General features: G+C 42.1%; 1 protein-coding gene across 1 annotated transcript; it reads right to left on the reverse strand.

Annotated features, from left to right (window-relative positions):
* Window positions 1-12,502, reverse strand: LOC124268475 (tubby protein homolog; the record flags this gene model as incomplete). Its single annotated transcript, XM_046703454.1, has 8 exons — window positions 1-1,345; window positions 8,642-8,725; window positions 8,927-9,014; window positions 9,420-9,518; window positions 10,293-10,392; window positions 10,883-10,995; window positions 11,325-11,534; window positions 12,285-12,502. Coding segments are annotated over 8 exons (1,046 nt in total), but the record flags the coding sequence as incomplete, so codon positions are not given.
* Window positions 12,503-13,258: the final 756 nt, after the last annotated feature.

Below are 13,258 nucleotides of genomic sequence, written 5' to 3' on the forward strand. Positions count from 1 at the left end.
GTCAGTATCAGCTAAATAACATGACATATAGTACACCAACATTTGATTTATTACTTGATAATTTACCTGTTTTTGATGACTGTGATATCCTTCATGAAAACAATGAGTCAATGTCTAATGCCAAAATAATATTTGTATTTATTAAAAAAATGTATATCAGTTAAAAATGGATGACAGGTAAGTAGCTGAAATCTGGTGTTAATTTAGTTTCTACTTCCCAGACACGGTGGGTGTTCATGGATCACAGCATTGCTGGAATGTGGACATGATTAAAGGGGCAGTAGGACAATGGCTAGTGTGGGTAGGCCATACCGCCATGTGAAATGGGCGGAGTCACTGAGTGTGCTAACAGCACAACAAAATATCAAATAAATAAAACATCGGACATGCGGAAAGAATCCACGAACAAAGCCAGAGAAGAGGTGAAATTGTTGTCATTTAACATCATCATATTTTGATTCATTTCCTCTAAGACATCTCCTCTAAGACATTGCATAACTACGACAATTGCTTCACAAATATTACAAACATTCACAACCTCTGGCTGGATGGATCTCCAACCTCGTACATCACACATAGCTCTAGCATCAGCGTACAGAAATTCAAATAAACTCTTCTAAGTGAAACATGATGCACACTTGAGTAGGTGCTATGTCTACTGAGTACCTAGACATAAACTCAAAATTGTAAGTTTACAAACTAAACTAAATGGCAGGCCAAGCACACATCTGACCAGACAAGGAGACGCCAGGTCCTGATGAAGTCAATGCATGGAAATGATGCTGCAACATCCGATGACGCGTCCAGATTCCGATGTAGCAAGGCCCACTCTGTCTGAAGAACACATGTGAGAAACATACCCTGTCATGCAGAGCAGCCCTACTTCCACCTGCTCGCTCTGACAAGTCAGTATTCCTTCAAGTTTCCCGTTAGCACTTGAACTTATTTCTTGTGACCTAGATCTTGAAAGACAAAAAGCTAGATACTTTGTGAATATTCCTTCTTGTAGCTCATCTCTGCATGGCAAGTCAGGCTCACACGGGGCCGTGCCATGCTTTGGCTTAGTACACGTATATACATATATATAGAGATATAGATATTCCTACTGATTGCACCCCGTTGCCATGCAGTGTTGCCATGCAGCAGGCAGTACTACATCACTCGGATTCCCACTGTCCATCAGCCATCTTATAATGTATCCAAGGTGAAGGTCACTCGCACGCTAACTTGCCGTCGAAGCTACTGAGTGCTATGCCAAACGCTTGTAGAGCACACATGGGATAGTTAAAGTCCATGGTAAACACGTCCTCTGCCACACGGCCGAACTGCATCACGATGTAGTCAACTGCAGAAATAATAGAATTCAATTGCTATCATCTACATACAGTAGTTAGATACGGATAACACTATGCTACTTACAGGTTTCATCTAAATTCAGAAAATATGAGCCATCATGACTCCCTGCATGTTATTTTGAGAAGTATGTATGATCTATGAGTTTTAACCTTTATCAGTTTACAGGACAATGATAATGAAATATTTTGTATGTTCCAGTTAAGAAACACAAAATCTTATTCAACATCATGAACATCACCTCCCCAAGGAACCGTTTAGTATTATAAATCATACTGATATTTAAGGCTAAACATTCATTTCATTTTAAAGTAGAGAGTAGAACTGATAAAGATATGCTGTGTCAAATATGATATGAATACAAGAGTTTAGGAGAACAGTCATGTCCAATGTAAAAATGGTGGTCTGAATTCTGGGTAAGAGTTCCTCCCGTTCCCCCATGCCAAATAATATGTATAAATTAATATATACGAAAATTATCAACAAAACCTAACACAACAATTACTAGAGAACTCACAAAAATAACTAAAAGCCCAAAAATTAATTACAATATATAGCGTCGAACCACTTTGTATGATAAGGGTCCCAGGCACGGTAATGTTACAAAACAATATGGTGGAACGGAATGAACTCTTTCCAAATTCTGATATCTAAACACAGGCATTCTGAACAGTAACTGAAAATGTAATTTTTAGAGTAAAATTGATATTTTATACTTATCCTGACTCATGCTCTTTTGCTTGTCTTCTTCTTCTTGCGAACATAGTGGAACACTTGTATCTCCTTATTTGAAGCTCCCTTCAAAATAAAATCACTAATTGGTACTCACCACGAGTTGCTCCCCTTTGTCTCCCCTGGCGGGAAAAGGTGTCGCCACCCTCTGGCCATGTGCTCCACTCTCTCCTGATTTAGCGAGCCCAACACTTGAATTTACAGGGAAATCCAAAGTGTTATGTGGGAGGATGGGAGGGTTAACCTCATGAGTCAGGATAAGTATAAAATATCAATTTTACTCTAAAAAAATTACATATTTTTCCTTATCCTGACTCATGCTCTTTGCTTGTAGCATCCTACTGGAACGGAGGTGGGTAACAGAATACTTTGGATTTATAATTAGTGATTTTGTATAGATATACTGTAATATCTCCCTCACGGGAACTTCATGAAGCCTTAGATTTAGGATGTTTCCTGTATAAAGAAAACCATAGGTTATATAAAGCCATTAAAGGGGAATTACATTATGAATATATTGAACAATACATATAAATTATATATATATATATATAGGTGACTCTGATAGAGGCACTGAAATTGACTATATCCAAGTATATGCTTAAGGTAGAATACTTAAGCTGAACATATATACATAGCCCTAAAACTCCTTAGAGTTATAAGCTAGATGAGTATGTATAAAAATACATATTAATCTTGTGAGGCTAATATTTTAACACCCTCTGAGGGACTGTCAGTTGCTGAGCCGAGGACCAGTGGTCCGAAATGGTGAATGCCAGAGACATCTTCTGTAGTGATGTCTCTTAGGTAGTGATTAGCAAATACCATGTTAGATTTCCAATAGCATCCTTCCATAATCGTAGTGTTCAAGGAACAGTTACCGTGTAGGGCGAGGGTAGAGGCCAGTGCCCTGATCTCATGTGGATTTGATGCTGTTGGTGGGTCCAAGCCTGCTGCCTTGTAGGCACGGAGAATGACAGTCCTTATCCAAATAGATATTGTGGTCCGTGACACTTCTGTTTGATTCGTGAGGCGATAATGGGATGAATAAACGCTTGAGAAATCTTCTCCTTGTTTTGGATCGTCAGTAAATAAACTTTGAGCTCTTACCGACACAGTGATAGGTCTTGTGTATCTTGTGATCCGAGAATAGAGGATAGCCGGATGTGGAATAATCTGTCTGGTTGACCTGGCAGTTGATTCTTTGCAATGAAATCCCATCTTAATGGAGGTGCGCTGTGTTATGATTGTCATCAAACTGTATCCTCTCGTAATCCAGAGCGTGAATTTCAGACATTCTTGCTGCTGTGGCTAGCGATAGCAGAAACAATGTTTTCTGTGAGAGAAATTCAAAGTTTGTCGATTCCAAGGGTTCATAGACCTCACTCTCGTGAGGTGTTGTAACACTACATTCAGATCCCCAAGCTGGGCTGGAACTTCCGCTTTTGGTCCTCCAATCGAAAGCTCGTAGTAAGGCCAGTAACTCTGGAGATCTTGTCAATTTGACACCCGTTCTCATGGTGATTACAGAGCTAAGCCGCAAGATATGTTGATATCGTTGAACCTTTTAAATGTTTGTTTTTTGCCGTCAGGTAACACAAATAGTCTGCCACTTGAGGTTGTGAAGCTCTCTTGCTGTAAACCCTTTCTTTGTTGCATAATTTTCAAACTGTGCCACTTGTCGCCGTACACAATTCACGAAGTTGAGTAACGTAAAAGGCAAGCGTGACTGCTTTTGCCGCCCTGGCAGAATATCCTCTCTTGTTTAAACACATTTGTATACAGTCCATACGTGTAGTTGGAACATTGCTGGGTTTCCGTGCACTTGTTTGGTGTGAGGATGAATTAACAGGTTTATGCGCTGGGTAGCTCCAGTGTTGGTTGACCGATTTCTTGAATTAGTATGGGAAACCACGCTCTGGCCGCCAGTAGGGCGACCAAAGTGAGTTGTAGGCTCTGTGTTTGTCTGATTTTCTGTAATACTTGAGGTATTATTGCTGGCGGAAACGCTGTCACGCGTGAGGCCTTCCCATGATAGACTTAGAGCCGTCCGTTGCCCAAGCTTGGGGATCTGGGACTGGTGACACCTAATGTCGGTAGCTGATTGTTGAATCGCTGGCGAATAGGTCTATTAGCGGCGCTCTAATTGCTTGATTATCTGTGCAAAAATTTCCGGTTGATCATCCACTCTGTCGGTGATGGTAGATGAGGCCGAGAGAGAGCGTCTGCTAGTATATTTCTGGCTCGGGAATGTGCACTGCTCTGACATGTAGATTTAGATCTTGTATTAAATCGAACAGTTGAAAGCTTAGGTTCAAAAGGTTCATCGATCTCGCTTGAGCCTTGCTTGTTTATGTAGAACGCCACTGTCAATTGTCTGTATGGATCATTAGGCCAAGATTTTGTAGAAATGTGCTCCAATGTAGAATAGCGTTGATTACAGCTTTCATTTCTAGACTGTTTATATGGAGTTTGCATTCTTGCTGATTCCATAACCCTGATATCGTGTGGTTGGTGAGATGAGCTCCCAAACTTGGGAGTGACGCTCTACATACAGATGGGTTTTGTATTCCTGCTCTGCTAAACAAATCCCTTCATGAGACATTCGATTTCTTGGTCCACCATAGTAGATGTGGTCTGAGATGTTTTGGTAGACTGAATGGTTGTACATCGTTGAGATGTGCGTTGATGAGGACCTGTAGGGGACGTAACTGTAATCTGCCTGTGACAGTCATGTCTTGGGCTGATGTGAGAAGACCTAGTAGGCTCTGCCATTGTCGCAGTGGTAACGGGAGAGAGTAGAGCTGGTGGAATGGTCTGTTGTATCTTGAGCCAACGGTCTTCTGGTACCATAATACTGGTTATGCGATTTGTGATGAATCGAATACCTAGGAACTGTAGGTCTTGCGATGGTACTAGGTCCAACTTAGCGTAAGTTTACTAACCAACCCTAGTTGTGTTAGTAGCTTTATGATGTAATTTAACTGTAGTTTGAGACGAGTGGATCTTGATCTACTTGTATCCCCGTCCGTCGGTAAAAGCGCGACTTGCGTAGCCCTTGACGATGTAGAAATTTGATAATCGGTTTCGTTATCCTCATTGAATAGCCAGGGGCTGATGATATTCGAATGGGGAGTACTTTCCACTGGTAATGTAGCCCTTCTAGAGTAAATCGTAGGTATTTCCTGGAATCGGGATGAATGGGGATGTGCAAGTAGGCATCCTGTAGATCTATGCTGCCCATGTAGTCCATAGGGCCTAATCATCTGGCGTAACTGAGGTAAATGTATCATGCTGAAACTTCGTGGTTTTGGCGTGAGATAGTTCTTGTTGAAAAAGCTCATGTTGTAGATGAGTCTGTATTTCTCCGTGGAGTTTTTCTTTGGGAACTAGGAAAACTGGGGAGTAGAAACCTGGTTCGACATTTGCTTGATCTATTACTTCTATGGCCTGTTTGGATAGGAGTGATGAGACAGCCTCTTTATCTTTGGTAGTTGTTGCGCTTGTAAATCTAACTTGGGGGTTTGATTGTCGTTATGAGGCTTGTCCTGTAGAGGATCTGAGAAAACGTGTTGAATAATGTTGGAGACGAAGGATCTTGCAGTATTCCCCCAGTTTTCCCAGTGTAGTTGGAGGCGCCCACCCACTTGAGCTGGTTGTACTGGAACGGCTGGGGTGGAAGACTCCAGTCGTTCGAACCTGTGTTTCAGCGCCTATAATTGCGGAACCTCTGGGTGTCCTGCCTCTTCCTGATCCCCCTCTATAGTTGCCATATGGGCTTATTTAAAAGAATCTTTACCTCTAGAGCTGGCTATCTTCCTGTCTCTTGCTCTTTGTAGGCCCGCGGAACTTAGATCTGCCTGAGTATCTTTGTGAAGTCTGACCTAATGACGCTGGCTGTGTCCATCGATCTAATCATAAGGACTTCCTGGAATCCTTAGAGACTTCCTTGGCGACCTTGTCGATTTCTCCGCCAAAGATGGATGTTGTCGACCACGGGCTGTATAAAGTGGGGCTGTAAAGTTCTCCCCAATTACAGGAGGCTTAGGAGGCCTTGACGACGAAGCTAAGGTCAGTGCTGCTGAAACAGATGTAAGATGATCCGCTAAAAACTGCTGATCTTTCTTTTGCATAAGTAAAAGGCAGAATAAATCATTCTATCATCTTCCGCCGTGGAATCCCCGAATCTAGTAATAAGAGTCTCATTGATCGCCCTAGATCTATTTAACCCAAAGAACATACGCCTCGCCATGGTTTCTATATGAGCCAACTTGGCGCATCATCCATCTTGTAAATCTTGTTCTTTACATCGCTGATGATCTTATAGTTCTCATCGATGTCCTGGGCCTTGTAGAAGGAGTCCATGTTATGCGTGGAGAACTTCTTGGCTTGAAAGTTGGGTAGATGTGGTATCTGAACTTTCGTGAGCTTTCGGAAAGCTGCATCTAGATTCTGTGGCACTGCCGCAATCGGGTCGATCGGGGTAGAGTGATTGCATCTGGATCATCTTCCTTCATCAAATACGCCTGAGCTGTATTGCCACTTTTAGATGGTGATGTGAGATCTAGGTTATTGACCATCCAATACCGTGATTCTGCATCAGAAAATATGATTCCTCCATCATCCTCAAACCATCATCATTAATAAATTGTAGATGCTCTTCGACTGCGTAGCTGTCTGTATATCTGATGAGGTTTGTGGCATCTAGTTGACTTGTGCCGCTCTATGTGGAGATCTGATGGGTGATCGACCTGGTGATGAACGGAGTGGAGATCGCCTATGGGATGATCTTCTCGAGACTTGTGAGGTGAATGTTGATAGCTTTCACGAAGCTCTTCGCAGTCCCTCGATGTTCTTCTAGACGATGAAGATCTGAATCATATGTCCTTCGCGAATGCTTTCAAGCTTCATTTGGCGCCCGTCCGGGATCGATGATATGACCTTCGCTAAGGCTTCCGTGATGTCTGATGGTCTGAGTCCATATCTAGAGATGAAATCGAAGATGGTGATGATCTCTCCCGCCTTAGCGAAGGCCTTCGGAAGGGCTGTACATCTAGGTCCTTCGCCAAGGTAAAGCGGACTTCCTTCGCGAAGGTGACATCGCCTTGGCTACGCTGGACGGGGGTGCCTCTGGGTGCTGTTCACGTTGGAGCCTTGAAGAGCTCGGACCCTGCTTGGCGCAGTTTGTGGTGGTCCTCCATGATGTTCATAATCTGCCGCATCATGTCTTCTGGGATGATCTAGACGAAGTCGCCGGGCGCTTTTCTCGCGATGGGGTTCACATCAATGACGCCTGACGCCGGTGTAGAGGCATCAGGCTGCATGGAGATCTCTGCAGAAGTCACAGTCGCTGACACCGGTCGCTTCTGCCGTAGAAGTCGGGATGATTATCGCTGATCATCGTAGAGGCCCAACTCTGCTGCTGGAACGATCTCGGCTGAGAAAGTTCTTGCTGTCTTCAGAGATTTCCTTTGGAAGTTCATGCTGCCCTGGGTGTCCTCAATCTGCGTTGAGACGACGATGAGGCCCTCTCTTTAGACTTAGTCTGCAATGACGGATGTCTGGGGAGGCCGGTCGCTTTTCGAGGTAACGGACTGCGGCCCCACGTTCCTCTGCCGCGAGGGGTCTCTAGCAGAACACCAGACGGAGAGGGTCGATCGCTAGCAGCTGACTGGAAGGAATATCTGGACTCTCTGCCATGTTTTGCCCTTGTTTGCGTGATCTATCTGCAGCACGCCTTAAGACGCAAAGATGATATTTATTAAATGCAGAATGAGATAAATTAATGCAGTAACTGCAACGGAATTAAACGCGACACGCGTAGAACAACTAGGGCATATTACATGTGGATCGGAGGCAGAAAAACGTAATCTACAAATCGTACAGATTTTCATGAACGTAAAGTTAGCTGAACAATCACTTAATACACGTGAATAAACAGTAGAAATACGATAATTAATCAATACAAATAGTAAAGGATACTAGCTATACCTCTATAGTAACCTATGAGAGGTAAAAACTAAGAGATTATCAAAGGATATGTGTGTAAGGAGACACAAGGCGCTCTCACATCCTGCTCACTGGGCGAAGAAGGAGAGAGTGAAGCACATGGCCAGAGGGTGGCGACACCTTTTCCCGCCAGGGGAGACAAAGGGGAGCAACTCGTGGTGAGTACCAATTAGTGATTTTATTTTGAAGGGAGCTTCAAATAAGGAGATACAAGTGTTCCACTATGTTCGCAAGAAGAAGAAGACAAGCAAAAGAGCATGAGTCAGGATAAGGAAAAATTTAGCTACTATAATGACCAACATTGCAAAAAATGGTGCAAGTAATCATCTTATCAAACTTTAGAATATCTGCATGTAATAAAATTCTCTAGATAATCAAATCAAATTCTAAGGTCTGCTATAGAGAAAAGGAGCTATTGTAGTGAGAGAGTATGGGCTCTGGACTTATGTTGGGATCTGGACCCAGGTCTTTGGTGTGACACGCAAACTTCTTGAACCACTTGACTACCCCACTGCCCTAGGAGCCATTCCACACAGTTGTAACGTACCATCATTGTCGTGTACTATCTGGAAGTTCTTCACTGAAGCCTGGGTGACACGTCCGTGGAAATTCAGCACGTAGGACTGGGTCTCTGAAACACCACATGGAAACATGTCAGACATAACAGACTTCTCAAAAACAGTAGGTAAATAGTGGAAGTGGTTATATTAGCAAACTATTCAGTGTCTGAAGACATAATTATTCCAGTTTTATCAAATCAGCTGATATTGATAAATAGCTGAATCCACCCAACAGACTAATGGTTGATAGCAACAGGCGAAGTTGTACTGACCGTCATTCCAGACTGGTGTTTTGTTGTGAAGCTCCAGAAGGTTCTCCATGTGTTTCCTCTTGTACCGCTCTACCAGCCCATCATGGTCCTGCAACATACCCAGTTAACAATACACACTGATTCCCCTAGAACACACACTGATTCTGTACCAACACACACTTATTCTGCACCAACACACACTTATTCTGCACCAACACACACTTATTCTGCACCAACACACACTTATTCTGCACCAACACACACCATTTCACCTAATCACACACTAATTAAGCAAAAACAAACACTGATTCACTGTTTCAGTAGCTACAAACTCATAGGCATAAGACTCCCGCAACAGCCTTCATCAACTTTCATTCAAAATATATAAAACTACAGTAGATTAGATTCCACTATCAGATATGAAGCATAGAAATGTTCTGATTACTGCTCCAGAGTTATGTCCCTTGACATGCAGCCTCCCAGAGTTCCACTCACACCTCTAGGTTTCACTCACCCCTCTAGGTTTGATGTCCACTCTTTCGTGGTCCAGATTCATCCCAGGGATGATGACTGTCATCTTGCGAGGACCCTTGAAGCCCAACACATTTGTTTCCTGAAAGCAAGGGTAATGTCACTGTAGATGTATATATCAGACCTGTCACATGTAATATGAATAAGAGAAGTGGTTGGGCACCCTCGCAGTTAAAGCATTCGCTTGTCATGAGGAAGACTTTAACCGCTACGCTACCCCACCGCCCCTCATTCAATAAGAACAAGAAGACAACATCATCTATATCCACACTCTAAATCTGATCTTGAAGAGAATGACATGTGTGAAGAAAAGTCACACTGTCAATATTAACCAGTTTGCTGCTGTTTTGTGCCGTTCATATTCCAGTTATATCATGGAAAGTTGTTGATAATCAAGTAAATACCAGGAAAACAGTAGGTGATATTACAAGCACCATTTGGGTTATGATGACACATCAATATTTAGTTTTGAAAGTATCGGTTTGAATATATTTATGCATCATTTACATTTTTGTTTTTTTGATGATATGAGAGCTATAAATGATTATTTTTCATGCACAAAGATGGAAAATTAGAACTTTTTAATCTCTGAGAATTATTTTTACATGGACAATTATTAAATATGAGACATTAATGTTCAAAATGTAACTAAATTTACGTAATAATGCTGCAAAAATAGGTATCGTGATACATATCGAATCGTGATATGTATCGATTCATGAAACTTATCGTGACATCCCTAACAGATGCATATATACTTACTGGGGGACCTCACCGTGGTCCCCACAGGGTTATTCCATTTGGAACATACAGCAAAATTCAAATTATTTTGAACTGAGAATTAGAAACTACTCACATAAACAACAGCAACCATCTCACGTCTCGCCCCATCCCCAGCTTTCTTGGGGTTGTCACCATTATCGAACAGCGTGAACTGTGTCCCTAGAAGGTTAGACCTGAAATGAAAATTTAGGAGTGAAAATATGATTGACGTGAACATTAACCACAGCCACAAGGGACGCAGGAGTATCACTTGGGATTAAATTCCAGGACCAGGGTAACATGTGCCCAGCCATTTGCTGGATCAATCAAAAAAAAAAAAATGACTGCCAAATAAGGGACCGTTTATAATTTATGGCTAGGGGGGGTGATGATGATTTTTATGGAGAAGCATGTACAATGTGAATGAACCCTTCCCGCCAAAAAAAAAAATTTAAAAAAATTATGTACAAAATAGGTGACCCCCCTGCATGTCATGTACAAAATCAATGACACCCCCCCTTCCATAATTTCTAAGCATAAATTTAAACATTATATTTATGTACAAAATTGCTGACCCCCCTAGTACGTGTGTACAAAATTGCTGACACCCCAGCTCCCCAGAACAAACCCCTAGCCATAAATTATGGACGGTCCCTAAAGATGGTGACTCTGACAAGGTCATACCTGAGTTTGCCAATGAAAGACTCTCCTGCACGTGACAGGTCGGTGGGGTCAGTTGAGATCAGATAGTTTGACGTCGCACTCTTCTTCCGTTTTCTTCCAGCTAACAGGAATGTCTGAATACACACAAAACAATGACTTCAGTTGCAAGAAAGCTGTCAGTGTTAATATTGTGGACTAAAGCTTACTAGTCTTTTCACTGAATGATATCTGATCAAAACATCAAGATCATAGTTTGAGGTTGGGCATGCCTGAGAGATGTATCTAGAATCATGCTAAACTCTTTTGCCTGAAGAAAGCATTGCCTGCAAAAATACTATAATGGATAACATTTGCAGCATCTTTGGACATTTTATTGAGCTGGGCTGGGCTGATCTGGACTCTTACAGCCTACATAGGAGCAGACGTGGCAGTAGCAGACGTGGCATGATGCAATTACTCTCACCTTTTTGCCATCATCCTTCTCCATGTGAAGGAAGTAGGTAGGGAAAATACCACGATCCACACCCTTCTTGTCCCTTGTGATACGACATTTGATGGTTACACCCTGTGACGCAGGTCGGAGAACAAAGTCATCCAGATCCTCACCGGGGTCGGGGGTGTAAACCCGAGGTCCAACAGCACCCATGGCAGGTCCATCAGCATTATTGCCTTCCTGCAAACAGACATAGCCACAAGTCAACACAAACATATCATAGATAGACAAACATGGTATTGACTGTGATCATTTCTATTCCATTCATGCATTGTGACTTTAGTCTTTTCGATATTGTGTTTACAGTGGTTGTAAACTGACAGTATATCTCAATGATCTCGCTGTTATCATGCATACTGTATTTGGGCTACCTGTGCAATATTGCCATGTGTCCTTGTTTTGCATTTATTTGATGTTTACAGATGCTACACATGGAATGAGGTTCTTGAGAGGTATTTAGAAGTTGGTATTCAAGTAAAAGGCAAATATTATTGATGATAACTCATTCTTAATTGTATGTCACAACGTTTCTGGGCTATTCCTTGCACCTTCGTCAGGTGAATTGAAACAAACAAGATGAGTATATATACTAAATGTACCAGAATTCAGTGTTGCATGTATATACAATGGCCCAAAGAATACCCCAGAAACGTTGGGACATACAATAAAGAAGAAGTTGTCATCCATAATATTTGCCTTTTACAATACATGGAATGTTTTCTTTTTTTCCAAGCCTGATAAACAGCTTGTTAAGTGTATTGGTGAGTGCACTGGCGAGTGTAATGGTGAGTTTAATGGTGAGCTTAATGGTGGGTCTAATGGTGAGTTTAATGGTGGGTGTAAAGGTGAGTTTAATGGTGGGTGTAAAAGTGAGTTTAATGGTGGGTGTAATGGTGGGTGTAATGGTGAGTGTGGTCGTCGAGTCACTACCTGATTGAACTGTGATGAATTCTCTGTGGTGAATGAGGATGGTGCATCTTTCTGGTTCATTGTTCGAGGGTTGGGGGACCTGGGAGGCTGGGGTGCAATGGGCATACTCTCTGTGTCCACATCATCCTCCTCCTGGTCTGTGATGACGGTTGATAACGTCCCTGCCGATGAAGTCTTCTGAGCTCGCTCTGACCGGATTGGTGTAACAGCATCACTATCTGTACATAAAAATATTCCACTTGATTCCAGGCGGGACAAAGAATTGTATTACAACAACTTGCAACAAATATGTTCTTACTCTTAATTTAACATTACCACAAAAATCATGTTTTCATGACAATTTCAAAGTAATTTTGATACTTTTTATTAAGACATATCTAATTTGAGTTCAGAGTGTAGCACACAGTTTCAGCATGGAAAATCCAAAGCAACAAGCAAGCCACACCCAACATTAGCAACACACAGAAAAAAATGCCTGATCATCCTTCACACATTGCAACATCTCAGACTCTTCAGATGGACAGTACATGGTCGAACACCTCCATGACCCTCCATATCATCAGATTAAAATTCTCCTGTGCCTGGTGTACGATACTTGGCACATACTTTCATGGGAAATGGTGACTACAAGCATTGGCATGTATCAGAACTTGGTACAGGACACTGTTACAGATCTACAAACAATGGCATAAATTACCTTTTGTGTCAGTACAGACTTACTAAGATTGGCATAAATTGGCACTGGATACAGAACATCTTTTGACTTATTAGAGTAAGCATAAATCACCTTATGGTATGGTACATCATTACAGGTTACTAGCATTGGCATACATTGCCACTCAATACAGTACATCATTACAGACTTTGAAACACCTATCACTGAACTACTACCAGCACTGATTAAGATACTACTGTCCTCCACTATGTGGTAATGACCTCTGGTTGACTGTAATACCCGATACTGTCTTCAGCAC

The sequence above is a fragment of the Haliotis rubra genome, unplaced genomic scaffold (assembly GCF_003918875.1).
Source record: "Haliotis rubra isolate DU_JTF1 unplaced genomic scaffold, ASM391887v1 Scf1382, whole genome shotgun sequence".
Lineage (NCBI taxonomy): Eukaryota > Metazoa > Mollusca > Gastropoda > Lepetellida > Haliotidae > Haliotis > Haliotis rubra.